Source organism: Xenopus laevis, chromosome 2L (assembly GCF_017654675.1).
Source record: "Xenopus laevis strain J_2021 chromosome 2L, Xenopus_laevis_v10.1, whole genome shotgun sequence".
Classification (NCBI taxonomy): domain Eukaryota; kingdom Metazoa; phylum Chordata; class Amphibia; order Anura; family Pipidae; genus Xenopus; species Xenopus laevis.
In genome coordinates, this window is record NC_054373.1 from 187876499 (window position 1) to 187903388 (window position 26890).

The window sequence follows — 26890 nt, forward strand, 5'->3', positions numbered from 1 at the left end:
GCTTTTATATTTATTTATTCATGGGGGGGTCAATTTCATAAAGTTACAGTAAATTGTGGCATGGTTAATAAATCCATTTATACCATGCAAAGGCCTCCCCCCCAATCGTATTTACATAAAAGTATTGGGGGAACGTGGGTGCTGCAAATCATAAAAAGGGGTTCTTGTATCATATCCGTCTGTATAGAAAGGTCCAGTCCTTCGTACAAACCCGGGCCTGCTGGGAACTGCACTGCGACTTCTAATATTATTAAACTTGATCATATATTAGTTATAGGACACTGTCACATTATTAATATTTCATGTTGTTATAAATTCAATGTTAGTGATGGGCGTATTTATTCGTCAGGCGCGAATTAATTATGCGTATTTTTCTGCAAAGCATAACAAATTGGCCCATCACTATTCAATCTCTTTGGCTATAACCATTCCCGCTGTACGGTGTTATATATAGAGAAAACAAGACCGCACTTTATGTTGCCCCGATGCAGAGATCAGATGTTGGAGGGTGGGATCCACATGAACTTGCTCGTGGCCTCTCACTCCTGTAAGAGAAGGATTTAAAAGAGACGCCTCTGTAGAGAGTCTGAATGTTTAGGGGTAGGGGCATGTTCAATAAAAAGCTCAGGAGACCAGTCGCCTGGAGACATCGGGGCTTGAACCCTATGAAAATGCTCCACTGTAGAATTACTGGGAGACTCTGTGGTCCCATTAAAGGTCATCAAACACAACGCCATCTTTGATTCCTTCCTCCCAGACTCACCGCCCTGACTCTCCGGGTCTCCATCTTTGCATCTCTTTACATTACCTTCACACTCCGTATGATCTTTCTCTGCAGCAGCAGCTTCGGCCGACCAGCGATTCCCCCACCACTGTGGGACACTCACGGCTGAACTCACAAGAGGAGATACAGAAAGGCGTGTTATGGAAGGAAGGGGTGTGTAGGTTTTTGAACAGTTATGAAGACCCCACAGGTCGGGGCTTTTGGAAATGTGCAAATAAGTCGACGGTTTGAGGTGCAGGGACATGTGGGAGGCCTTTTTGAGCAAAGCTCTTCTTCTGGAGGTGGATCTGCCATTTAAAGGCTTGAGCGGAGGCCTGTTGATGCCAAGACCTGATGGCCCCGGAAGTTGTTTTATTACTGGTGTAGACTGTGCGAATGGAACAGAACCAGGACTTTCCAAAACACTTTCTTCTGTAATCTCTGACCACCAATAAGTCCTACAGGACTGGGATTTCTGAACATGTGCAGGTCCAGATCCAGATCCAGTCTTGGGACTATTAAGACTACATTCCTGTGGGTATGTCTCTTTAACTGATACAAACAGAGCCGCGTCTTGTACAGTGTCCTGGGGGCTTTTACTGATCTCAAACAGGTCAGAGGAAACATTATAACTTTCCTTGCAGTCGCTCAACCTCTTGCTAATGACACTCGGCTCTTCCGTTTCTGCAAATATCTGCCCGTCGGTTTGTCCATTGGGATCTCTGCATGTTCCTTTAAGAAGGGAAGGGGTATGACTTGCACTTGGTGAGCAAATTTGTGACAAACTTATTTTTCGGTTGCCTTTTTTCTTGGCCCAGAAGGGCGCATGTTTGGAACGCTGCACATTCCCTGGATTTAAGGGGTTTTGGGGGATCTGATTTTTAGCTGGTGTTTGGGACAAACTGTCAGATGTAGTGGTTTGTGCAGATAAAGCGACCGGGGACTGATTAATAAAAGGGAAAGTGGGGGAAGAAGGACATTGAGCAAGTTGTGATATATAAGAGGGTGGATCTGTGTTATTTACAGAAGCAATGCTATAATGTTCCCTGCTGCTGTGTGTTGTAATTTCGACCCAGCGTTGCATTCTGGGAATTCTCCTATCGGAGCGTCTTGTTCCTAATTTGGAATTATTTTTACACGAATGAGTTGGCATCTCCGCATTGCTCTCCACTTTAGCTAGAAAATTCACTAAAACTTTCAGAGTAAATGGAATCGTCCCAAATTCCCGGCCCTTCCTGATGGATTCCAGCTGCCTTTGTGTTTTTGGAAGCCGCAGCAGCTGCAGCAGCAGCGCAGGGAGGACTGATTGGGCTGAGGCCGCATGCAGAGTGCCAGGACTTGTGCAATTCCTTGTCACCGGGATCTGATGTTAAAACGCAGTCCACAAAACCCGACACCTTGCGTCCATTTTCGGAGACTACAGAAGAATTATCGAAGGACGGCCGTGGGGATTTGTTGGTAAATGCAGCAGCGCGAGAGACGATGGACGGGGCAGTCACAGAGACGGCGTTAGTGTTGTCTAAATGTTTATTTGTGCAGAGGAAATCTTGGCTGGGGCAGTTAAAATGGCCGTCCTTGTCAATGGATTCCCTGGATAAAGATCCCTGTGACGCATTTAAAGATGTCAAAGCAAACGACTGCTGCCATAGATCCGCGTTATTTACGCTCGGGCTGAAGATGCTTCCGGAGTTGCTCAAGTCTTTCTTTAAATGATCCGGAGAAAAGGTTCCGGATTCCGGTTGGAGGCCATTTAACGCTGAGCTCAGCAGGCGACTGTAACAGTCAAGAACGGTGAAGCCGAAAGCGCCATCGTCTGGAGGAAAAATCTGAGCCGCTATAATGTGTCTGCGGGAATTATATAGAGAAACGCGGCCGGGGGATGTCACTTCCGCTCTTCCTTCAGGAATCTATGAATAGAATCATTCTTATTAGTGCAACGATATTGAACTGGTAGAACATCACTATAATACTCTCTACAGGCTCTGGAGCTTTTCATTAAAGGGATACTGTCATGGGAAATTTTTTTTTTTTTCAAAACACATCAGTTAATAGAGCTGCTCCCACAGAATTCTGCACTGAAATCCATTTCTCAAAAGAACAAACAGATTTTTTTATATTTAATTTTGAAATCTGACATGGGGCTAGACATATTGTCAGTTTCCCCATTGTCCCCAGTCATGTGACTTGTGCTCTTATAAACTTCAGTCACTCTTTACTGCTGTACTGCAAGTTGGAGTGATATCACCCCCTCCCTTTCCCCCCCAGCAGCCAAACAACAGAACAATGGGAAGGTAACCAGATAGCAGCTCCCTAACACAAGATAACAGCTGCCTGGTAGATGTAAGAAAAACACTCAATAGTAAAATCCATGTCCCACTGAGACACATTCAGTTACATTGAGTAGGAGAAACAACAGCCTGCCAGAAAGCAGTTCCATCCTAAAGTGCTGGCTCTTTCTGAAATCACATGACCAGGCAAAATGACCTGAGATGCACCTACACACCAATATTACAACTAAATACACTTGCTGGTTCAGTAATGACATTTTATATTGTACAGTGAATTATTTGCAGTGTAAACAGTGTCATTTAGACATAAAAACAACATCATAAAAATCATGACAGAATCCCTTTAATGTTAATTGTAAAAGTGCTCGGAAAAGCGATGATACTTTATGGGATGGTAGATGTCCCCTTTAAAAGAGAACTAAACCCTAAAAATGAATATGGCTAAAAATGGCCTATTTTATTTAGGGAACTTATTGCACGAGGCTAAAGTTTGAGCTTGTCAATAGCAGCAATGATCCAGGACTTCAAACTTGTCACAGGGGGTCACCATCTTGGAAAGTGTCTGTGACACTCACATGCTCAGTGGGCTCTGATTGGCTGTTGAGAAGCTAAGCTTAGGGCTCGTCACTAATTATCCAGCAGAAAATGAGCTTCCCTGGCTGTAATATAAGCTGATGCTACAGGTTTGCTGATTATTCAATTCTGATGCTAATTGCACTGGTTTCTGTGCTGCCATGTAGTAATTATGTGTATTAATTACTAATCAGCCTTATATTGTGACATTTCTATTCTATGTGTACTGTATATTGTGAGTGGCTCCCTAAGCTCAGTAAGTGACAGCAGCACAGAGCATGTGAATCAGTGAATCAGCAGAAAAGAAGATGGGGAGCTACTGGGGCATCTTTGGAGACACAGATCTTTACTGCTAAATGGCTGTGGTTGCCTTGGGCTGGTACAGAAGCACAAAACATCATGTACAACATTTCTACTTACTTCTTTAGTTAGGCTTTAGTTCTCCTTTAACAGGCCCTTCGCTATGACTTCTCTCCCCAGTTACAAGCTTAATAACTTGTATTATTATTATTCCCTGTACTACAGAAGCAGTGGGAAGACTTTTGTACTTATAAGAAAGGCATGAAACAACACAAAACAGAAGGTGCCGCACAGAATGTACTGATTCAGATAGAGCCAAGGACAGAATTCTTTACTATTCTTATAGCCATTCCTGTGGACATTCCACTTCATACTAGTGTATCTGCAGCAGGCACCATATTTGCGGCTGTGTTGCCTGTGACAGAAATCTTACCTACTGTATTAAACCCTACATCACACAATGTACTGAATGGCCAACAGCTGATGAACATTTGTATATGTGTGTATATATATATATATATATATATATATATATATATATATATGTGTATATATATATATATATATATATATATATATATATATATATATATATATATATATATATATATATATATATAGTGAATAAAGTACCCCCTCTTGTAAAATATAAGGATATTATAAGTCACAGAGGAGTTTCATGACCATATAAAAGTACGAGGCTGAAGGCCGAGTGTTTTTATACAGGTCATGGAACTCCGAGGTAACTTATAATATCCTCATATTTTACAACTGGGGGTACTTTATTAATTATAATACACAAATTTTAGTGAGTCATGTGACAGAAATGACATCACTACTCACCGTTTATAACTGATGACATCACTACTCACCGTTTATAAGGATATAATTTACAAGATATTCATGGCTTTTGTGTATTATATACATATATACACACACACACAAAACAATATATGAACTGACACAGCACTCCAGTTTATTAATGCAATTCTCCAGAGTAGAGAGGTTGGTCAGCCAACCTAAGAGTCGTGAGCAACAAATGAATGATATATATATATATATATATATATATATATATATATATATATATATATATATATATATATATATATATATATATATATATATATATATATATATATAACAAATTTCTGAAACGTGGATATCCTAGATATGTTCTAGAATAGATAGAGCAAAATCCAGGGCAAGGAAAACTAGAGTCAGACGTAGGGAGAGAGAAGAGTGTAAACCTTTTGTTACTCATTATAATGATAGGAGTGGCACAGTAGCTACTATTCTTCGTAGATATTGGGGGATCCTTAATTCCTCTTATCCTGATATTAGGGAATTTGGTCGACCACCATTGATATCATATAGGAAGGGGAGAAAATTGGGCAGTCAATTAGTCCATTCAGATACGAAAGAAATTTTTACATTAACACCGTCATACATTAGTGCAAAACACATGGAATGTTTCCCTGTTTATCTTGCACCCAATGTTGTTGCGTACATAAGGGTACGACATTTGAACATCCCACCACTAGACGTAAACATTTACTAAGAGCAAGGCTGATGCTATAAAATGTGGGGCCCAATTGGGACCATGTTGGCGGGGCCCCTAGACAAAGTGTTGCTGGCTACTGACACACCAAGGATTTAGGAAAATAAGGGCATACAGGCACAAAATAGAAAGGAAAGGGGCAGACAAGGTAAGAGAGTGAGAGGGATGAAATAGGGGCACATAATAGGGGCACACAGGGTAAGAGAGAGAGGGAGGAAATAGGAGAGTGGACTGGGCCAATTAGTTTGGGGCTGGGCCGATTCAGCTTGGAAGCAGGCTTGGTTGGATTGGGGGCAGGCAGGGCCTATCAAGGTTGGAGGAAAGCTGGGCCTATGAGAGTTGGGGGCAGGCTAGACCTATGGAGTTGGGGGATAGGCTGGCTTATCAGAGTTGGGGGTGGGCTGGACCTATGGATTTGGGGATGGGCTGGACTCTCAAAGTTGGGGGCAGGCCAGGCAGCATCATGTGCTGGGGGAAATATGTCTGTGCTGCCCTGTGGTGCGGGGCCCCCAGAGGTGCGGGGCCCTATTGGGCCCAATTGGTCCAATAGGCCTAAGGCCGGCCCTGACTAAGAGGATATTACACCTGTCTATCTAAATTTGCTGTTTATGTGCTGATTTGCCCCTGTGGTCTACTTTATGTTGGGGAGACCACACTACACATTAAAACACGGATATCTCAACATAGATCCACAATTAGGAAGGGCAATGTGAAGCTACCAGTCTCGAGACACTTTGTGGAGAAGGGCCATCTGGATACAGATTTGAAACGTATGGTCCTACAGTGTGTTCTCTCCCCCAGACGTGGAGGGATAGGGAACTGATGCATAGGAAACGGGGGTCTGGTGGATACTTCACTCAAAAACAAAGGACCGCTCAAAGTTCACCCTCCCTATTGCTGTTAATATCGGGTGCTCTGTCCGCAGCTTCCCCACTGCTGAGATCCGCATCAACACCAAAGAAATGGACGGAACTCCGATCAAAGGACTACAGGTTTATTGCGTACTCCTGCAGGGATCCAATGCCCTACGCGGTTCAGGAGTACGCAATAAACCTGTATTCCTGTGATCGGAGTGCCGTCCATTTCTTTGGTGAAGGTCTGGTGGATGCACAAAATAAATACACTGGCCCCTAACGGTTTGAACAAAGATTATGATCCGTATGTGTTTCTGTAACAAGATATCTGTTAGTTTCATTGTTTTCCATTTTGCTTTGTCTCTTCTAGCTGAATTAGGAGTGCAGTGGATTACCATTGAATGAGGAGTAGAGATTTATTTCTATGGACAGTTGTGGATGACTAAGGGGTTAATGAGAGAGGCTTACCATTTGTGATGTCATTTCTTAGATGCAATTTCCTGTGTTACTCTCTATCAACCCATGTGGGTTTATACACGTGCCCTTGGCTTGAGAAAGGGGTCTCCGTACCTCGAAACGTTGCCCTTTAGGCTGTGGTATGATTTTCTACAATATACTATTTATGCATTTATAAACTGGAGTGCTGTATCAGTTCATTTATTTTTTTGTCTATAATATTGGCTACTTTGGCAGTGCCATTTTTCAGACAATAGCAACAAATTCAAAGGGTTGTTGGACAATCTTTTTTTTTTTTTTTTGAAAAATAGTATCTATCTATCTATCTATCTATATATATATATATATATATATCTATATCTATATCTATATATATTTCTATATATATATATATGGAATTCTGCAATACTTTCTTTTTTTATTTATTACTCTTTTTTTGAAAAATAGTATCTCTCTCTCTCTCTCTCTCTATATATGGAATTCTGCATTACTAGCATTAATTTAATTATCAGACTTAATAATTGCATGATTAATGTTACCTTCACGCCAAATAGGAAGTTCCTGCCAACAAAGAACTGTTCCACCGCCTGATTTAATAACTCCTGGGCTCCGTCGCTTGCCAGGTTACTCCTAGTCTCTATTGAACCCTGAAGGTGCCTTTAAAATAAAAAAAAATAAAAAAAGTTAAAATGGCCTCTAAAACCAAAAACATAAATTACTGTTGTTTTACTTTAAGAGGCAGTTCTGTCTTGTCTGTGAACTGCTTGAGAGCAAAGGTACAAGAGGGGGGTTGTGGGTGCACTCCTAAGGCCATATAAAAATATATATAAATACAATGATCCCCTGTCTAAAAAAAGAAAAACCGGGTTTTTTGTTACAAAATTATGATCATAAAATTGGTAAGCCGCCATACCACGTCAAGGTAAACCCCATACGGCGGTCCCTAACCTGTTTATCTGTGATCAAAATTTAAAACCTTGGTTTCAATCTGGACTAGATCCTCCCCCACCACCTGCATATGCGGCTTTTGAAGGGGAGACTGCCCAGACCAACGCCCATTTAAAAAAAAAAAAAATGTGATTGTGAAGAGACTATAATGAAGGAAAAGTAAAGTTGTATATATAAGTGCACACTTGTATGTGTGTGAGTATAAGTATAAGTACAGGTGTGAGTATAGATTTAGAGGGAGATGAAAAAGGAAAAGCTAAATGTGGCGTGTGATAGGTGTAATGTGTGTGGGTCTGCGCAAGTGTTACCTAGTGATAAGTGCAGCAAATATAATGGGTGTCTCACAGGCGTTGGTAATAAAAAGGCCAAAGCCTCCCCAGCCGCTAGCATTTGTGGCTTTTGAGGGAGAGAAATTGCCCAAACCAAGGATTAATCAAAAACAACAAGGACATAGGGCCACCGTTAATTTAAAGGGGTGGGTATGAGGGTGCACTAACCACATGAAGCTCAGCCACAGCTTCCGGCTACATTTCAGGTACAAGAGGGGGGTTGTGGGTGCACTCCTAAGGCCATATAAAAATATATATAAATACAATAATCCCCTGTCTAAAAAAAAGAAAAACAGAGTTTTTTGTTACAAAGTTATGATCATAAAATTGGTAAGCCGCCATACCACGTCAAGGTAAACCCCATACGGCGTCCCTAACCTGTTTACCTGTGATGAAAATTTAAAACCTTGGTTTCAATCTTGGACTAGATCCTCCCCCGCCACCTGCATATGCGGCTTTTAAAGGGGAGACTGCCCAGACCAACGCCCATTTAAAAAAAAAAAAAATGTGATTGTGAAGAGACTATAATGAAGGAAAAGTAAAGTTGTATATATAAGTGCACACTTGTATGTGTATGTGTGTGAGTATAAGTACAGGTGTGAGTATAGATTTAGGGGACGTGGTATGGTGGCTTACCAATTTTATGATCATAACTTTGTAACAAAAAACCCTGTTTTTCTTTTTTTTAGACAGGGGATTATTGTATTTATATATATTTTTATATGGCCTTAGGAGTGCACCCACAACCCCCCTCTTGTACTTGAGAGCAAAGGTGCCAAACTTGCACCCAGAGACTGTTCCAAACACATCCAGCCACACAAACAGATGGAGGAATGTAGATAAAGGAATGTAGATGAAGAACTAGGTAAAGGCCACAGTGTGGGACAGAGGGCTTCTTTTCGGGTGGACAGTTCTATTGCCTTTCTTAAAGAGGAACTAACCCCTACTTTAAAGGGCTTGTTTAACTTTAAGTAGGGATGTCCTGAATCCAGGATTTGTCCTTTTTCAGCAGGCTTCAGATTCAGCTGATCCTTCTGTCCAGCCAAACCAAATCTGAATTTGCAAATTATGGGCGGGGAGGGAAATCGTCACAAGACAAGGAAGTAAAAGAAATTTTTCCCGTTCCCACCCCTAATTTGCATATGCGTATTCGGTTCAGTATTCGCCCGAATCTTTCGCGAGGGATTCGGGGGTTCACCCAATCCAAAATAGTGGATTCGGTGCATCCCTACCTTTGAGTTAACTTAGTATGATGGTAGAGAGGGATATTCTGAAACAATTTGCAATTGGTTTTCATTTTTTATTATTTGTGGTTTATTTAGCTTTTTATTCAGCAGCTCTCCAGTTTGCATTTTCAGCCATCTGGTTGCTAGGGTCCAAATTCCCCTAGCAACCATGCACAGATTTGAATAAGAGACTGGAATATGAATAGGAGAGACCTGAATAGAAAGATGAGGAATAAAAAGTAGCAATAACAATGGGCACGTATCTTTACAGAGCATTTGTTGTTTTTTTTAGATGGGGTCAGTGACCCTCATTTGAAAGCTGGAAAGAGTCTATAACAAGCAAATAATGAAGAAACTGAAGAATTAGCCATTCTATAACATACTAAATATATATATTATATTTATAGATTTTTTTATTATTTTATCTTTGTTTCCCTACATTACCTCTGTAAAGAGCTGGCGCTGGTTCCAAAAATCTTATCCAGGCAACTTCCAAACACTGTAACAATGTAAAGTTGGCTCCATTCTGCCACCTTCAGGCACAGCTTGTACCTCTGCTTCGCCTCTTTGCTGCCGCTGCCACATCGGGGGCATTGGAACCTAAGAACAGGAAGAGACCACTTTCATTTCAAAGGGTAAGATTTCATAAATGGAACACACCATATGCAAGTAAAGGTATGGGATCCGTTATCTGGAAACCCGTTATCCAGAAAGCTCAGACTCCATTTTATCCAAATAATCCAAATTTTTAAAAAATTATTTCCTTTTTCTGTGTAATAATAAAACAGAAACTTGTACTTGATCCCAACTAAGATATAATTAATCCTTATTGGAGGCAAAACCTGCCTATTGGCTTTATTTAATGTTTACATGATTTTCTAGTAGACTTAAAGGGATACTGTCATTGGAAAACAGTTTTTTTCAAAACGCATCAGTTAATAGTGCTGCTCCAGCAAAATTCTACACTGAAATCCTTTTCTCAAAAGAGCAAACAGATTTTTTTATATTTCATTTTGAATTCTGAGATGGGGCTAGATATATTGTCAATTTCCCAGCTGACCCCAGACATGTGACTTGTGCTCTGATAAACATCAGTCACACTTTAGGGTCAGGGCACACACTTAGATTCGGGGAGATTAATCGCCTGGCAACAAATCTCCTATTCTTCGGGGCAACTAATCTCCCCGAACTGCCTCCTACTGGCTAGAATGTAAATCGCCAGCGGGATGGCACTTAAGAGTGCTTCATTTTCCGAAGTTGCCCAAAGTTTCCTTGGGCGACTTTGGAAAATAAAGAGCTCAGAGTGCCATCCCGTCTGCAATTTTCATTCTAGTCGGCGGGACGGCAAGCGAAAGCAGTTTGGGGAGAATAGCCACTCCAAAGAAGAGGAGATTTGTCGCCGGGCGAATAATATCCCAGAATCTGCCCGTGTGTCTCTGCCCTTACTGTTGTACTGCAAGTTGGAGTGATATCCCCCTCCCCCCCAGCATTCAAACAACAGAACAATGGGAAGGTAACCAGATAGCAGCTCCCTAACACAAGATAACAGCTGCCTGGTAGATGTAAGAACAACACTCAATATTAAAATCCAGGTCCCACTGAGACACATTCAGTAACATTGAGTAGGAGAAACAACAACCTGCCAGAAAGCAGTTCCATCCTAAAGTGCTGGCTCTTTCTGAAATCACATGACCAGGCAAAATGACCTGAGATGCACCTACACACCAATATTACAACTAAATACACTTGCTGCTTCAGGAATGACATTTTATATTGTACAGTGAATTATTTGCAGTGTCATTTAGAAATAAAAACGACATCATAAAAATCATGACAGAATCCCTTTAAGGTATGAAGATCCAAATCATGGAAAGATTTCCCCCAAACATGACTCGTCTCAGGCAGGCAAGCATCTTGGGATGAGTTAGTGTAATAGTTAATAATCTAATACTGGGTCCCTCGACTTTTTTTTATACACAAGACAAATTCAAATATAAAAAAATGGGGAGCAACCGAGCATGAAAAAATAAAAGTCCCTGGTAATGCCAAATAAGGGCTGTGATTGGCTATTTGATAGCCCCTATGTGGACTGGCAGCCTATAGGAGACTGTTTGGCAGTACATCTAATTTTTATAGCTCGAATCTGAATCCTGCTAAAAAAAGGCTGAATCCCAAGCCGAATCCTGGATTCGGTGCACCCTACTGCGTAACTTGTCTGCGCTATATAAATAAATAAATGATGATGATGATGATGATATTACCGGTTTGCTGCTCGGATCAGCCTGGTGAAGCAGTGCTGGCATGCTGGGTATGTACAGGAAGAGCCCAGAATAGAGAGTACGGAAGCCCGGAGGAACCTTCTGTTGCCATTCATAGGGCTGCAGAGACTTCTGTATGTTAAAAAAACATAATGCAATAGTCACCCATAGTCATCAACGGATAGTGACATGTCCCCATGATGCCTGCACAGCAGGACAGACAGGTAATCATTATTATTACATGAATAGACACTGCAACAGATTATACACCATATGTAATAAAAGGCACTAAGTTTGCCCAGGAGCAGTAACCCATAGCAACCAATAAGATGTTTTTTTTTAATTTAGTTAGTATACATCGAAAAGGACAAATTTAACTCCGCTTGCGCTCCTCTTCAGAAATCGATTGGGCAATCCATCGTGCGGCGCTCAATTTCTCCTCCCTGCCTTCCTTATAGGAGATAGCTAAGGAGGAGAAATCGAGCGGCGCATGATGGATACTCTCCCTGTCGCCTTTTCTGAAGAGGAGCACAAACTGAGTTTTGGCAAGTTATTTCTTAATAAAGACTTTTAAAGTTTAATTTGTCTTTGTGTTTTTTTTCAATGTATACTAATTTTTTAAATTATTTTTTTGATGTTACTGGTCCTTTAAAGAGCTAAAACCAATACAGACCTCTTGTGTGTCAGACTTCCGGCATTGCAGGTTTGTTATATCACTGCCCAGCGCTGAATGATAGAGACTGGACGCTTGGGGCATGGAGTCCTTTCATCCGCATACACTCTAAAGAGGAATAACGGGAGAACGTTAATTCATTTTGCTGCTTATAACAATATAATGAAGGTCATTTAGAGGGGTTCTTCACCTTTAAATTAAAGGGGAACTCCACACAAACATAACAAGCTTTTTGAATAGTAAACATAATTTCAAGCAACTTTGCAATATACATAAATTAAAAAATATGCAGACTTTTCATGATTTTTAATGGTTTCTGACAGTTCCCTAAGCCCAGCCCCCTGCTCTCCTGCTGATCTGTCTGACTACTTTGCTGAGCTGTCTGACTACTGTTACTTTGTATCAACAGCATCTGCATCCTCCAAACCTCACAATTCCCTGCACATGTGATTTCAATAAGGAAAGGAACGTCCCAGTGCAATGCATTGTGGGTTATGTAGTTCCTGCATGCTGTCTGTAAGCTGTGGAGAAGTTGTTACAATTTGTAACATCAGTGTTTAGTCCCTCCTCCCCTGCCAGGATTTCAAATGATGCAGAAAGAGAAGAACTGTTACACAGCTGGATTTCAGCACAGAAAATGCCATTTATTCAGACGTTTTGAAGAAACAGGGAACTGTGATGGGTATATTAGGGGTTTCTATGTTATGTGGCCTCTTTATCTAATTTTGGTTTGGAAGCCGGAGTTCCCCTTTAACTGTTAGTATGACGTAAAGAGTGATTTTCTGAGACAATTTGCAATTGGTTTTCATTTTTTATTATTTGTGGTTTTGAGTTATTTCGCTTTTTATTCGGCAACTCTCCAGTTTGCAGTTTCAGTAATCTGGTTACTATGGTCTAAATTCCCCTAGCAACCATGCACTGATTTGAATAAGAGACTGGAATATGAATAGGAGAGACCTGAATAGAAAGATGAGTAATAAAAAGTAACAATAACAATAAATGTGTAGCCTTACAGAGCATTTGCTTTTTTTAGATGGGGTCAGTGACCCCCATTTGAAAGTTCTAAAGCAGCGGTCCCCAACCTTTTTTGGACTGGGGACCAAGGTCCTTTTTTGCAAGGACCAGGGGTGGGGTGGGGTCGGCAGCAAGTTTTTGTGGGCTGAGCAGCCCAGCGCAGGAGTGTCTTCGGCCTGGCGGTTGGCGGTTGGGACCCCTGCTCTAAAGTGTCAGAAGAAGAAGGCAAATAATTCAAAAACTATAAAAAATAAATAATGAAGATCAATTGAAAAGTTGCTTAGAACTGGCCAAGCTATAACATAGGAATTATTAATTTAAAGGTGAACACCCCATTAAGGTGTTATTAGAGTTGAAAACGGACAAAAGCGGGGGTTTCCATTAAAATGAGATATCTGATCAGGCCGATTCAAAAATCCCATCGGATCACGACCCAATGGGTCTCCCTCCGCACCCATTAGTAGATTATACGATTGGATCATCTGGATTCAGACCAGTGGATTGGTGAACAAATTAGGGTAAAGATTGCAGACCTGTATATATATATTACTTTTACTTTTATGGTTAGTATATAGAAAGCTTGTTAACAGAGTCATTTAATAAACATGGATTTAGTAGTACAACATTCTGAAGAAGAGAATCAGAACCTATTAAATTGAATCCCTTGGTTGGCTGGACTTGTTTTTATGAGCTTTCAGAAAAGACAGATTAGCAGCGCCCCCTGGTGCCCAGAGACAGCAAGTGAATATTTATATTTTATAACTGTGACATCAAGATCTTATTGTCATATGTGCAGCGTACAGGTATGGGACCTGTTATCCAGAATACTCAGGACCTGGGGTTTTCCGGATAACAAATGTCTCCATAATTTGGATCTTCATACCTTAAGACTACTGGAAAATCATATAAACATGAAATAAAGCCAATAGGCTGGTTTTGCTTCCAATAAGGATTAATTATATCTTAGTTGGGATCAAGTACAAGTTACTGTTTTATTATTACACAGAAAAATTAAATCATTTTTAAAATTTTTAATTATTTGGATAAAATGGAGTCTATGGGAGACGGCCTTTTTCCGTAATTCAGTGCAATTTGTGCAAGGGGCGGGGTGTGACACGGCAGGGGCGGGCCAGTGATATCAGGGGAGGGGCTATGATGCAGTGACCAGGCCCAGGCAGGAGGAAACCCTAGAGATGGCCTTTCTGTAATTCAGAGCTTTCTGGATAACGGAGCCCATACCTGTATAATGAAATTCTTAGTTGAATGCCTTCTTCACAGACTAGACAATTCACAGTCAGTGCAACATTACAATAACAATAAAATAAAGTTACAATTAAGTTCTGTTTGTGCTAGCGATATATAATCAAGTTAAATAAAAAGTATTTTTCTAAATATGACTAACGCACTATTATTTTTTCATTTTATTTTTTTTGCAGATGACTAGTTTTATTGGAACTTATATTGCAAAGTATTTTTTTTTTTCAATTTATATTTTTATCATGATTTTTTTTATTAACAAGCCTCCAACTTGCCCTTCCAGGGTAGTACAGAAAACATCATTGAGAATTTGTGGCATATTCATTCCATTATTCCCCTACATACATTACATGTATTGTAGCAGTATATAGCTTCCAGCTGCTTTTATTGATAATGAAAGACATTTATTACCCTTCTCCCCTTTCCCTGCTCCATCCTCATGTTTCCAGGCTGTACCCAATTTATTACCCTCTTCTTTCTTCCTATTCTCTATTCGCTTCTGTCCCCTTGATTTGAATGGGTCTCTAGTTATTTTCAAGTAACATGTACTATTATTAAAATGACAATATCCTTAATGTTCTATTTGACATGGTTTGCTGCATATGTTATATGTCCCCTTTAAAGGGCAAGTGCAAAGTGTAGTGTTTAGCTGTCTTTAGCATTTGCTGTATATGAGCAATATTGCACTGCTAAACATATATTACACATTATATTGTATCAACATTTATTATTGCACATTGTAAACGGTCTCATAAATATTATTTCTTACATTTGTTACTACAGATATTACTTATTACGTATATCACTTACTACATATATTACCTACTACGTATATTACTTACTCCGTATATTACTTATTACGTATATTACTTACTCTGTATATTACTTCCTACATATATTACTTATTATGTATATTACTTACTCCGTATATTACTTATTCCATATATAACTTATTAACTATATTACTTATTACGTATATTACTAACTCCGTATGTAATTTAAGTATATTACTTACTCCGTATATCATGTATATTACTTATCATGTATATTACTTACTACGTATATTACTTACTACGTATATTACTTACTACGTATATTACTTACTACTTATATTATGTACTACATATATTACGTACTACGTATATTATGTACTACGTATATTACTTATTACGTATATTACGTATCACAAATATTATTTACTGCATATATTATTTACTACATATATTACTTTCATTAATGCTTTTAGCGTCAGCGAGTGGAACTCCAGTCATTTATGCCAAGCAGGGGTGTTAAATAAAGCAGAAAAGAAGAGTTTGGGGATAAAAAGAGGGAGGGGAGGGAAGGTCGTACAACGAAGAACTTGGCTGCAGGTTATTTTCAGGTGACCCCACAGAAGTGTATGAGAAGCTGATCCATTGTGTGACAGTCAGTAGAGACTAAGGCAGGGATCCCCAACCTTTTTAACCGATGAGCAACATTCAGAAGTAAAAGGAGTTGGGGAGCAACACAAGCATGAAAAATTTTCTTGATGTGCCAAATAGAGAGATTTTTGTACTCACCGTTAAATCTTTTTCTCTTGTCCTATATTGGGGGACACAGGCACCATGGGATGAAGATCCTGCAGCTGGAGATGGACACTATGTTGCAAAATAAGACTCCTCCTCCTGCTCTGGGCTTCATCCCCTGCCTCCTCCTACAATCCTCAGTTTCTACCGAAGAAGGAGCAAAGCAGCCCAAAACAGAAGAGGAATCAACAATAACACCCTCAGAACTAAACATTTGAAAAATGTAACAACTAACAAAATGGAAAAAACGTCACGAATACCGTGAAAAAACAGTGTCAGAATAGGGAGGGAAAGCCTGTGTCCCCCAATATAGGACAAGAGAAAAAGATTTAACGGTGAGTACAAAAATCTCTCTTTCTCTTGCCTAATTGGGGGACACAGGCACCATGGGGACGTCCCAAAGCTCCCAAAAAGGGTGGGACACTGCATGTCAGGTGTCTAGCGAACTACAGCGCTGAGCACCTTCCTCCCAAAGGCAGCATCGGCTGAAGCATGTGTGTGAAGCCTGTAGAAGCGAGTGAATGTATGAAGGGATGCCCATGTGGCCGCTTTACAGATCTGTTCCGCAGAAGCTTGGTGACGGAAAGCCCACGAAGTGCTGAGGGAGCGAGTGGAGTGAGCTCTAACCCTGATCGGAGGATCCTTGCCCTTGACAGCGTATGCTCTGGAGATGACAGACCGGATCCACTTGGCTAAAGTCGTCTTGGCGGCCTTGGTGCCCCTTTTGGGGCCATCAGGGAGAATGAAGAGCGCATCAGTCCTACGAACCGGCTCTGTGGCTTTCAAATAGAATGAAACAGCTCGGACAACATCCAGAGTGTGGAGCTTGTGCTCAATCGGACCTTTGGGATTTGGACACAGGGAAGGGACAACAATGTCCTGGTTCAAGTGGAATGCAGATACCACCTTAGGCAAAAAGTCAGGAGTAGGGCGAAGCACCACTTTGTCCATATGAACGACTGTGAAAGGCGATTTGCAGGAGAGAGCCGCGAGTTCTGAAACTCTCCTAGCGGACGTGATCGCCAACAGGAACAACACCTTCTCAGTGAGCGTAGGCAGAGGAAGCTGATCAAGTGGTTCGAAGGGGTCCTCTTGTAAGGCCGATAGCACCAAATTGAGGTCCCACGGGGGCACAGGGCAGCGATACGGAGGGATAATACGAGTCGCACCTTGTAGAAAAGTCTGGATTTTAGGGTTAAGGGCCAGCTTGCATTGCAGGAGAATAGACAGGGCCGAAACCTGCACCTTGAGGGAGCTGAGGGCTAAGCCCTTCGAAAGACCGTCCTGCAAGAAGGAGAGGACCTCCTTGACACGTGCCTTCTGAGGATTTATGGCTCCGTGTTCACACCATGAAATGAAGGTCTTCCAAACACGGTGGTATATCCTGGCAGAAACAGGCTGTCGTGCTCGCAGCATGGTGGGAATCGCATCAGGGGGTGCTCCGGAATCCCGTAGAATCAAGGCCTCAAGAGCCACGCCGTTAAATCCCATAGACGAGAATTCGGGTGGGCAACCGGACCCTGAGTGAGGAGGTCCGACCGTTGAGGAAGATGGAAGGGACTGTCCGCGGCCATGGCGATGAGATCTGCGAACCAGGCCCTGCGGGGCCAGAAGGGCGCCACCAAGATGGTCAGAGTTCCCTCTCTTTTGATCTTTTTGATTACCTTTGGTAGGAGTGCCAGAGGGGGAAGATGTAAACCCTGGAGAAGCTCCACGGAATCACTAGGGCGTCTACTGCGTGAGCCAAGGGGTCGAGGCTCCTGGATACAAAGCACGGGACCTGCCGGTTGGACCTGGACGCCATGAGGTCGACGTCTGGCAAGCCCCACCTTGCCACAATGAGATGAAACACCTCGTGGTGGAGGCTCCACTCCCCGTGATCGATCGTTTCCCTGCTCAGGTAGTCTGCCAACCAATTGTCCACCCCGGGTATGTGGACCGCCGATATGGCGGGGACGTTGTTCTCCGCCCAAGTTAGAATCTCCTGAGCTTCCTTGAGGGCCGCCAGACTTCTGGTGCCGCCTTGATGGTTTATGTAGGCCACGGCCGTCACGTTGTCGGACTGGATTCGCACGGGGTGGCCCTGAAGTACTGTCGCCGTGTGTTCCAGGGAGTAGCGTATCGCTCTGAGCTCCAGAAGGTTGATGGGTAGCTGCCGTTCCGCTGGAGTCCAGAGACCCTGTACAGTGGTTTGGTCTATGACACCTCCCCACCCGCGAAGACTGGCATCTGTGGTGAGAATCTTCCAGTGATGGGGGGGGAAGGGTTTTCCCCCCGTCGTCCGAATCGGTTGAAGCCACCATTGGAGAGAGAGAAGCACACGACGTGGGATGGGAATCTTGCGATCGAGGTTGACTCGGTCCCTGCGCTGGTGTAGCAGGATGGTGCGTTGAAGTGGTCTGGTGTGAGATTGAGCATACGGGATGGCCGGAAAGGACGCCACCATCGTGCCCAGCGTTTGCATCGCCGATCGAAGGGTAACCTTGTTGGATCCCATGAGAGATCTGATCCGAGTCCGGAGGGTCCGGACCTTGTCCTGCGGCAGAAATGCTCTCCCCTGTCTGGAGTCCAGTATCAGGCCGAGATACTGTATGGCTTGAGTCGGGTGGAGGTTCGACTTGTTGAAGTTGATCGTCCAGCCCAGAGATGTCAGGGTCTGGAGAACTTGAGATGTGTGCAGATGAGCCAGAGAGGCGGACTGACCCTTGACGAGGAGATCGTCTAAATAGGGAATAACGGTGATGCCTCTGAGTCGGAGGTCTTCCAATGCCGCCGCCATGACCTTGGTGAAGGTGCGTGGGGCCGACGAAAGGCCGAATGGCAGCGCCACGAACTGCCAATGATTTCCGTCCACAAAAAATCTGAGGAAGCTGTGGTGAGCTGGATGAATGGGAATATGGAGATATGCCTCCTTGATGTCTATGACTGTCATGAACTCGTTCTCTTCCATGGAGGCAAGAACTGACTGTATTGACTCCATTTTGAAATGGCACCTTTTGACGAATGGGTTGAGATCCTTCAGGTCTAGGACAGGTCTGAGCGAGCCGTCTTTTTTGGGGACCATGAAGATGTTGGAATAGTAGCCCCTTCCCTTGGAGTGTGATGGGACGGGTTGAATGGTGCCCTCCATGGCCAGGTTTTGTATGACGGCAAGGAATTTGGTTCTGTCGGGGACCTTGGCCGGCATCCTGGATACGAAAAATCTGTGAGGGGGCGTGTGTAAAAAGTCTATCAAAAGTCCTTGGGAAACCACCCGAAGGACCCACTGGTCCCGAATTTTGTTGTGCCAAACCTCTCGAAAGGACTTGAGTCGACCTCCTAAGGGAATCCCTTCGGGAGGGGGCACACCTTCATGCGGTGTGGGGTTTATCTTGGGAAGGCTTGGAGGTGGGCTTAGAGGAAGACCAGGGTTGTCTCTGTTTTCCTGGAAATCGGGAGCGAAAGTTGGAGGTGGGCTTATCTGATTGCGTCTTCGACCTTTGTCCTTGTCTGAAGGGCCGAAAAAAGGGTCTCCTTTTGAAGGGGGGTCTCTTGGGTCTGGTTTGGGGAAGTAGCGTGCTCTTTCCCCCAGTCGCTTGAGAAATGATTTTATCCAGTTCGGCCCCGAAGAGGAGTTTACCTTGAAAAGGAATGCTGACTAGAGAGCGTTTGGAGGTTAGGTCAGCGGACCATGACTTTAGCCACAAATATCTGCGAGCGGCTACAGAGTGGGCTGAAGCTTGAGCCACCATCCTTGCCGCGTCGAGTGCTGCGTCCCCGATGTAGGTAGTGGCGTCAGCTATCTTGGAAAGGATGTTGTCGGTAGTTGGATCTTCGGATCCTATGAGCTGTGCCGCCTGTTCCACCCAGACCTCCATGGCCTTAGCCACCCAGGCGATAGCAAAGATGGGCCGGAAGGCCGAGCCCGATGCGGTGAATGAGGACTTGCAGAAACCCTCGAGGCGCTTGTCAATGGGGTCTTTGAAAGCGGCCGCGTCGGCAACAGGGATGGTGGTATTCCTGGATAATCTGGAGACTGGGGGATCCACCGCAGGAGGTGAAGACCAGAGATCAATGCATTCCTTCGGAAAGGGATATGTCTGGGTGAATCGCTTGGAAATTTGCACTCTGTGATCAGGGTTTTTCCATTGGGACTTGATGATTTCGTCAAGCTGTTCGTATGCGGGGAAAAGGCAAGAGCTTTTCTTGTGACGCTTAAAGATGTTCTTTGCTGGCTCGATGGAGGGAGAATCTTCCTCAATGTTTAGCGTGTTGAGAACTGCTTGAATAAGGCCTTCCACTTCCCCTTGAGTTCTGGGAGTGTCAATGTCAGGATCAGGGAGCTCCTGATCGGAGTCCTCGTCTGACGGAACCTGACCTTCCTCGTCGGATGGAGAAAGAAGTTCTCCGGGGGATTCCGGAGGTGAAGGGGCTGGGCGTTTTGATTTCCCTGGGCGGTGTTGAGAAGGTTGGGATAAGTGCTCCAGCACTTTGTCCAGGGTCTCGGGGATGCGGGCCAAATGTTGAATGCCTGCAAGTGAGAGGGAAATAGCCCTAAGGAGATCTGGGTCCGAAGTACTAGCCTGAGGTAGAGTAGGTATTTCGGAAATTCTGCAGGCCCCACACAATGATTCAGGCGAGGCTGAAGAAAATTTTGTTTTACAATTTGAGCAGGCTAAAAATGAGACCTGCGAGTGGGTTAGAGCTGAGGACTTGGAGGTCCTGGGCTCATCTGTCTTGTTAGCCATATTGCTCCTTCTTGGAAACTGTAGAAGTAATAGGCAAAGATCCAATATAAACAGTGTAAAAACCCTTTTTTTTTTTTTTTTTTTTTTTTTTATAATATGAGGCAGGGGAATCGACCTCCTAGCCGAAGCAGAGTATGGCTGTGGGCACTTCTCCAGGCAGGTGTGGTCTGTGGAGAAAACAACAGAAGTATGAATGGTAGCCCAGGGGGTCCATTTACCCTGTAATGTAGTAGCCCTTAGTAAGCAGCCCATATGTAAGCATAGTCATCCACATACACGTAGCCATAATCGGAAGGCATAGAAGGGGTATAAGATACATGTATTACATTCCCTGTCTGTCTGTACAATATATATACATATATATAAATAATAAGAATAATGATATAATAGCCAGGGAAGTACATTTTTGTGCCTTGCCGTAGACACAAGGCTAGATTCCAACACACCAGGGACGGCAGTGTATTAGGGGAAAGAGGACATGTGAAAGATCAGGGGCTAAAATGGGTATATAATAGTATCCCAGCACAAGACAAACCCTGTAGGAAGAAGCGCGCCGCCATAAGGGAGGCAGCGTGTGAGGAGAGTAATGGAGGAGCGGAGAATAAGCATAGAACCGCTCGCCGTGAGCTTAGAAAATTGTGCGCTACCTGGTCGCAGAGGAATCCGGAGCAGACTGTGCAGAGAGAAGGCCGGTCGCGTCTGGCGGGAAGGGAGCGGAAGCGGAAGTGGAGGGTGATGGAACGCAGTGCGTTCCACCATAGAAAAAAGGCGCGCGTCCTGCAAGAAGAGAAGGCTGGGAGGGCGGGGCAGGGCGGGAGGGATGGTGGAACGCATGCGTTCCACCATGGAAACGGAGGGGAAAACTAGAAAAAGAAAGGGGCGCATAAGGAAAAAACGTCGCTTGTACAGAGAGGGTGACAGAGTTGAATAATGTATTAAATGAATTACTCACCAACTAGGAATCAGCCAGCTGAGTTGTGCCCAGTAAAAGATGCCCCCTGTGAATAAGAGACACACATATAAATATATATATGCACAGGTGTGAAATATATATGTATATGTGAGCTATTATGCTGTTATACACCCGGGTGGGTGTATATCGCTGATGCAGACCTCCGTAGAGCGGGAAAGCAGCGCAGGGGGTGAGGAGCCAGCCTGCAGACCTCCGGAGAGCGGGAAGGCTAAAGGGCAATTCTTGGCAGCTGGAGAGGCGCTTGAGTGAATCAGTGGCCCCTTGGTGTGGCGTGATCTTAGACCTGAGGCCCTGATCAGTGCTCCAGCCACTAGACGGTGAAAAAGCGTGTCGTCTCCTTCTGAGGACACTAAAAGAAACTGAGGATTGTAGGAGGAGGCAGGGGATGAAGCCCAGAGCAGGAGGAGGAGTCTTATTTTGCAACATAGTGTCCATCTCCAGCTGCAGGATCTTCATCCCATGGTGCCTGTGTCCCCCAATTAGGCAAGAGAAAAGTGCTTTGATTGGCCATTTGGCAGCCCCTGTGTGGATTTACAGCCTACAGGAGATTCTGTTTAGCAATACTCCTGGTTTTTATACAACCAAAACTTGCCTCCAAGCCAGGAATTCAAAAATAATCACCTGATTTTGGGCCACTGGGAGCAACATCCAAGGGATTGGAGAGCAACATGTTGCTCACGAGCTACTGGTTGGGGACCACTGGACTAAGGGCTATTGGTTGCCCGTTACTCATTGATGTCCAGTCCTTCACCCTCCAACTACAACTCCCACAATCCTCCAACAGCTGATGGGACGATAGGATTTGAAGTTAAACAGCAGAGGGTTGAAGGACAGACAGACATGGTGAGTAAAGGATCTGTTACACAATGAAACACTTCCCTCCAAGGAGCCTCGAGATACTGGGACCTACACAAACACCCCCTCCTAACACTGACTTACTGTACACCCAGCCCTTACTAGAAGCTCAGCCCTTACTATAACTCCAGCCTTACTATAACTCCAGCCTTACTATAACCCCAGACTTACTATAACCCCAGACTTACTATAACTCCAGCCTTACTGTACACCCAGCCCTTACTATAACCCCAGACTTACTATAACTCCAGCCTTACTATAAGCTCACACTTACTATAAGCTCAGCCCTTACTATAAAGTCAGTGTGGGCTGCAAACAATGGAATTCTTTTGAATATTTTCCAATTTGAAGTTATAATACAGAGTTGTCATTAGAGTCCAGTACAGCAGAGATCTGGTGACTAGAGCCCCACACACTCAGCTCAGCCCTCAATACTCAGTGCCCCTCACAAACACACACGCACGACCCGCCATTATATGAGAATATAAATAAACACACGCACTTCCTCATTATTACCTTCCGAATAAGTAGCAGCCGTACTTCCTCCCTGCCAGCTCTATACGTCATCACTCAGCGGCGACGCTATCCTCTCAACCAATGATAACCAAGAGCGGCGTTCTTTTCTCGGCACCGCCCACCAACGTACCCGCCAATCATTGGGCAGGCAGGCAGCGCCACTTTTGAAAAATACAAGGGATGTGCGTGTCATGCTGGAACGCAATGCGGATATTGTTCAGTATCGGGTCCGGCTCCCTCAGCAGAACTCACAACAGAGCAATTAACCCAGTGCTGTATTGGAGGTTCCCAGTCAGGCCCGGACTGGCAATCTGTGGGTTCTGGGCTGCTATAAGATCCCATAGAAAGTCAGTATTTAGTGGGCTGGTGGGAGCTGATTGGGCCTCTGTGTACCTGAAATGCCAGGGCCTATTTTAATTCTCAGTCCAGACCTGTCCGGCAAATCCCGCATCTATTCAGCAATCAGTCAGCTCCCGCTGCCTCAATATTATCAATAGAAATGGGATCTGCTCGTTCCATATGGCTGAGTCCATCCAGCCCCAGAACTAGAGTTGCCACCCGAGCCGTATTTTACCGGCCTAGCCGATATTACAAATTTACCGGCAATGCAGTTGTCGGTAATTTGTAATACTCTTTTAAAAAAAATCCCCTGGCCTGCCCCCAATTCACACAGAACTTACCTTTTTTCCAGCGCTGTGGACATCTCTGCTATGTTGCTCCGCCCCTTTTGTGTCTCGGACCGCCCCCTTTTGGTGCCCGCCCCCACTGGCCAGTAATATTTTTTAGTAAAGGTGGCAACCAGGGCTGGCCTTAGGCCAATTGGACCAATAGGGCCCCGCACCTCTGGGGGCCCCGCACCACAGGGCAGCACAGATAATATTTCCCTCAGCACATGATGCTGCCTGGCCTGCCCCCAACTTTGAGAGTCCAGCCCATCCCCAAATCCATAGGTCCAGCCCACCCCCAACTCTGATAAGCCAGCCTATCCCCCAACTCCATAGGTCTAGCCTGCCCCCAACTCTCATAGGCCCAGCTTTCCTCCAACCTTGATAGGCCCTGCCTGCCCCCAATCCAACCAAGCCTGCTCCCAAGCTGAATCGGCCCAGCCCCAAACTAATTGGCCCAGTCCACTCTCCTATTTCCTCCCTCTCTCTCTTACCCTGTGTGCCCCTATTATGTGCCCCTATTTCATCCCTCTCACTCTCTTACCTTGTCTGCCCCTTTCCTTTCTATTTTGTGCCTGTATGCCCTTATTTTCCTAAATACTTGGTGTGTCAGTAGCCAGCAACACTTTGTCTAGGGGCCCCGCCAACATGGTCCCAATTGGGCCCCACATTTGATAGGACCAGCCCTGGTGGCAACCCTACTCAGAACTAACTGTTAAATGACTGCGGCCGATGTATCTCCCACATTTGCAGTAAATAAATCATCCGTTAAGGATCTTACCCTGTTGGAGTCCCTCACCAAGAAGAACGTATCCCCCGTATATTCACTAATAGTTTATACTGGCGCACTCCAGGGTCATCCTAATGGAATCGCTGAATTCCAGGTTGTACATAAAACAAGGATTACTTTATTGCTATATAATCTTATACATCATTAGAAATCAGCGCCAGAGGTCTAGCGATTCTTTTGGGATGACCCTGGAGTGCGTCGCTACAATCGATTTGTGTATATACGGTAATAACTCGCAACAGACACACAGTGACAACGTAATTATTAATGTCACCAATGTTACTTTGTACCCACTCAACCTGGCAGGGAACTGAGAAGAAGAGAATACCCTGCCCAGTGACTAACAAGGTGTCACTATTCCTTTATTTATTATCAGATTCTCTCTCAGAATGTTCTGTTATACAGATAGCTAGAATCTCAGCTGCCATAAAGCAGGACAGGACTGCTGCTTACAATGGGGATCAGATAGGATCTGTGCAGCCACTGGGACAGAATGTTCTGTTATACAGATAACTAGAATCTCAGCTGCCATAAAGCAGGACAGGACTGTTGCTTACAATGGGGATCAGATAGGATCTGTGCAGTCACTGGGACAGAATGTTCTGTTATACAGATAGCTAGAATCTCATCTGCCATAAAGCAGGACAGGACTGCTGCTTACAATGGGGATCAGATAGGATCTGTGCAGCCACTGGGACAGAATGTTCTGTTATACAGATAGCTAGAATCTCAGCTGCCATAAAGCAGGACAGGACTGCTGCTTACAATGGGGATCAGATAGGATCTGTGCAGCCACTGGGACAGAATGTTCTGTTATACAGATAGCTAGAATCTCAGCTGCCATAAAGCAGGACAGGACTGCTGCTTACAATGGGGATCAGATAGGATCTGTGCAGCCACTGGGACAGAATGTTCTGTTATACAGATAGCTAGAATCTCAGCTGCCATAAAGCAGGACAGGACTGCTGCTTACAATGGGGATCAGATAGACTGGGACTGTTTATAACCCTTACTCTGTCAGTGTCACCTATTCTTTAGCCTTTCCTGCCCCCAGATAACAGTAGCTTTTTTTGTAGTTATTTATTAGCTCTGCTCATTATATAACACAATAGTTCCCCTCAGTAAGCAACAGATTATAAATGTGTTAGTTATTGATGATTAACTCTGTCATTTGCTTAATGGAGGCCCTGCATTTCCTGTGCAATTATAGCTGGATTGTTTGCCATTGCTGTCAGTCAGATCTGATTATATGGATTGGAATTCAATTTTCTCACTTTTTTCAGCAGAAAATCAAAAAAGTTTTGTATTTCATTTCTCTGCTCTGGTCAGAGATTCACTGTTTATTCCCTGTGTTTGTGCTTTGCCTGTTCATGTTCATACGGTTACCCACACATCTCATCTATCTGTTTTGTGACCCCTGGCTTCTTGCCTGTCTCTGCTTATTGTCTCTCTCTGACTTCTGCCCTTTCACTTCCCTTCATCCTTTGTATAGTGACTTGCTGGTTATTGAACTTGACTTGTCTGATGGTTCTTCTGTCTGGTTCCGAGCAATGTCTGCCTTCAGCTCCTGCTAGTTATCCCTCCCCATGTGCCCTGGCGCCTCACAGTTATTCCCAAGCTGCATTGCTCCTAGTGCTTAAAGGGATACTGTCATGGGAAAAGATGTTTCTTTAGTGCTGCCCCATCAGAATTCTGCACTGAAATCCATTTCCAAAAGAGCAAACAGATTTTTTTATATTCAATTTTGAAATCTGACATGGGGCTAGACATATTGTCAGTTTCCCAGCTGCCCCTGGTCATGTGACTTGTGCTCTGATAAACTTCAGTCACTCTTTACTGCTGTACTGCAAGTTGGAGTGAAATCACCCCTCCCTTTTTCCCCCCCAGCAGCCTAACAACAGAACAATGGGAAGGTAACCATATAGCAGCTCCCTAACACAAGATAACAGCTGCCTGGTAGATTTAAGAACAGCACTCAATAGTAAAATCCAGGTCCCACTGAGACACATTCAGTTACATTGAGTAGGAGAAACAACAGGCTGCCAGAAAGCAGTTCCATCCTAAAGTGCTGGCTCTTTCTGAAATCACATGACCAGGCAAAATGACCTGAGATGCACCTACACACCAATATTACAACTAAATACACTTGCTGCTTCAGGAATTACATTTTATATTGTATTGTATATATATTATATAATATATTGAATTATTCACAGTGTAAGTGTCATTTAGAAATAAAAACTAAACCATAAAAATCATGACAGAATCCCTTTAATGATAGCTGATTCCATTGTACCTT

The 26890-nt window shown here is 43.8% G+C and overlaps 1 protein-coding gene across 5 annotated transcripts; it reads right to left on the reverse strand.

Moving 5' to 3' along the window:
- Positions 1-23840, reverse strand: LOC108708808 (DNA damage-induced apoptosis suppressor protein). 5 transcript variants are annotated; one of them, XM_041582860.1, is made up of 7 exons: positions 23817-23840; positions 23137-23330; positions 12230-12337; positions 11560-11688; positions 9743-9898; positions 7335-7452; positions 1-2670 (listed from the first exon to the last, which is right to left on the reverse strand). In XM_041582860.1, the coding sequence occupies exons 4-7, from the start codon at positions 11670-11672 to the stop codon at positions 1936-1938; spliced, it is 1122 nt and encodes a 373-aa protein (XP_041438794.1). In that variant the 5' UTR covers positions 11673-11688; positions 12230-12337; positions 23137-23330; positions 23817-23840; the 3' UTR covers positions 1-1935. The 5 variants fall into 5 exon arrangements, with proteins under 5 accessions (XP_041438794.1, XP_018103339.1, XP_018103336.1 ...); XM_018247850.2 differs by lacking the exon at positions 23137-23330 and having other exon boundaries at positions 23817-23838; XM_018247847.2 differs by lacking the exon at positions 23817-23840 and having other exon boundaries at positions 23137-23660.
- Positions 23841-26890: the final 3050 nt, after the last annotated feature.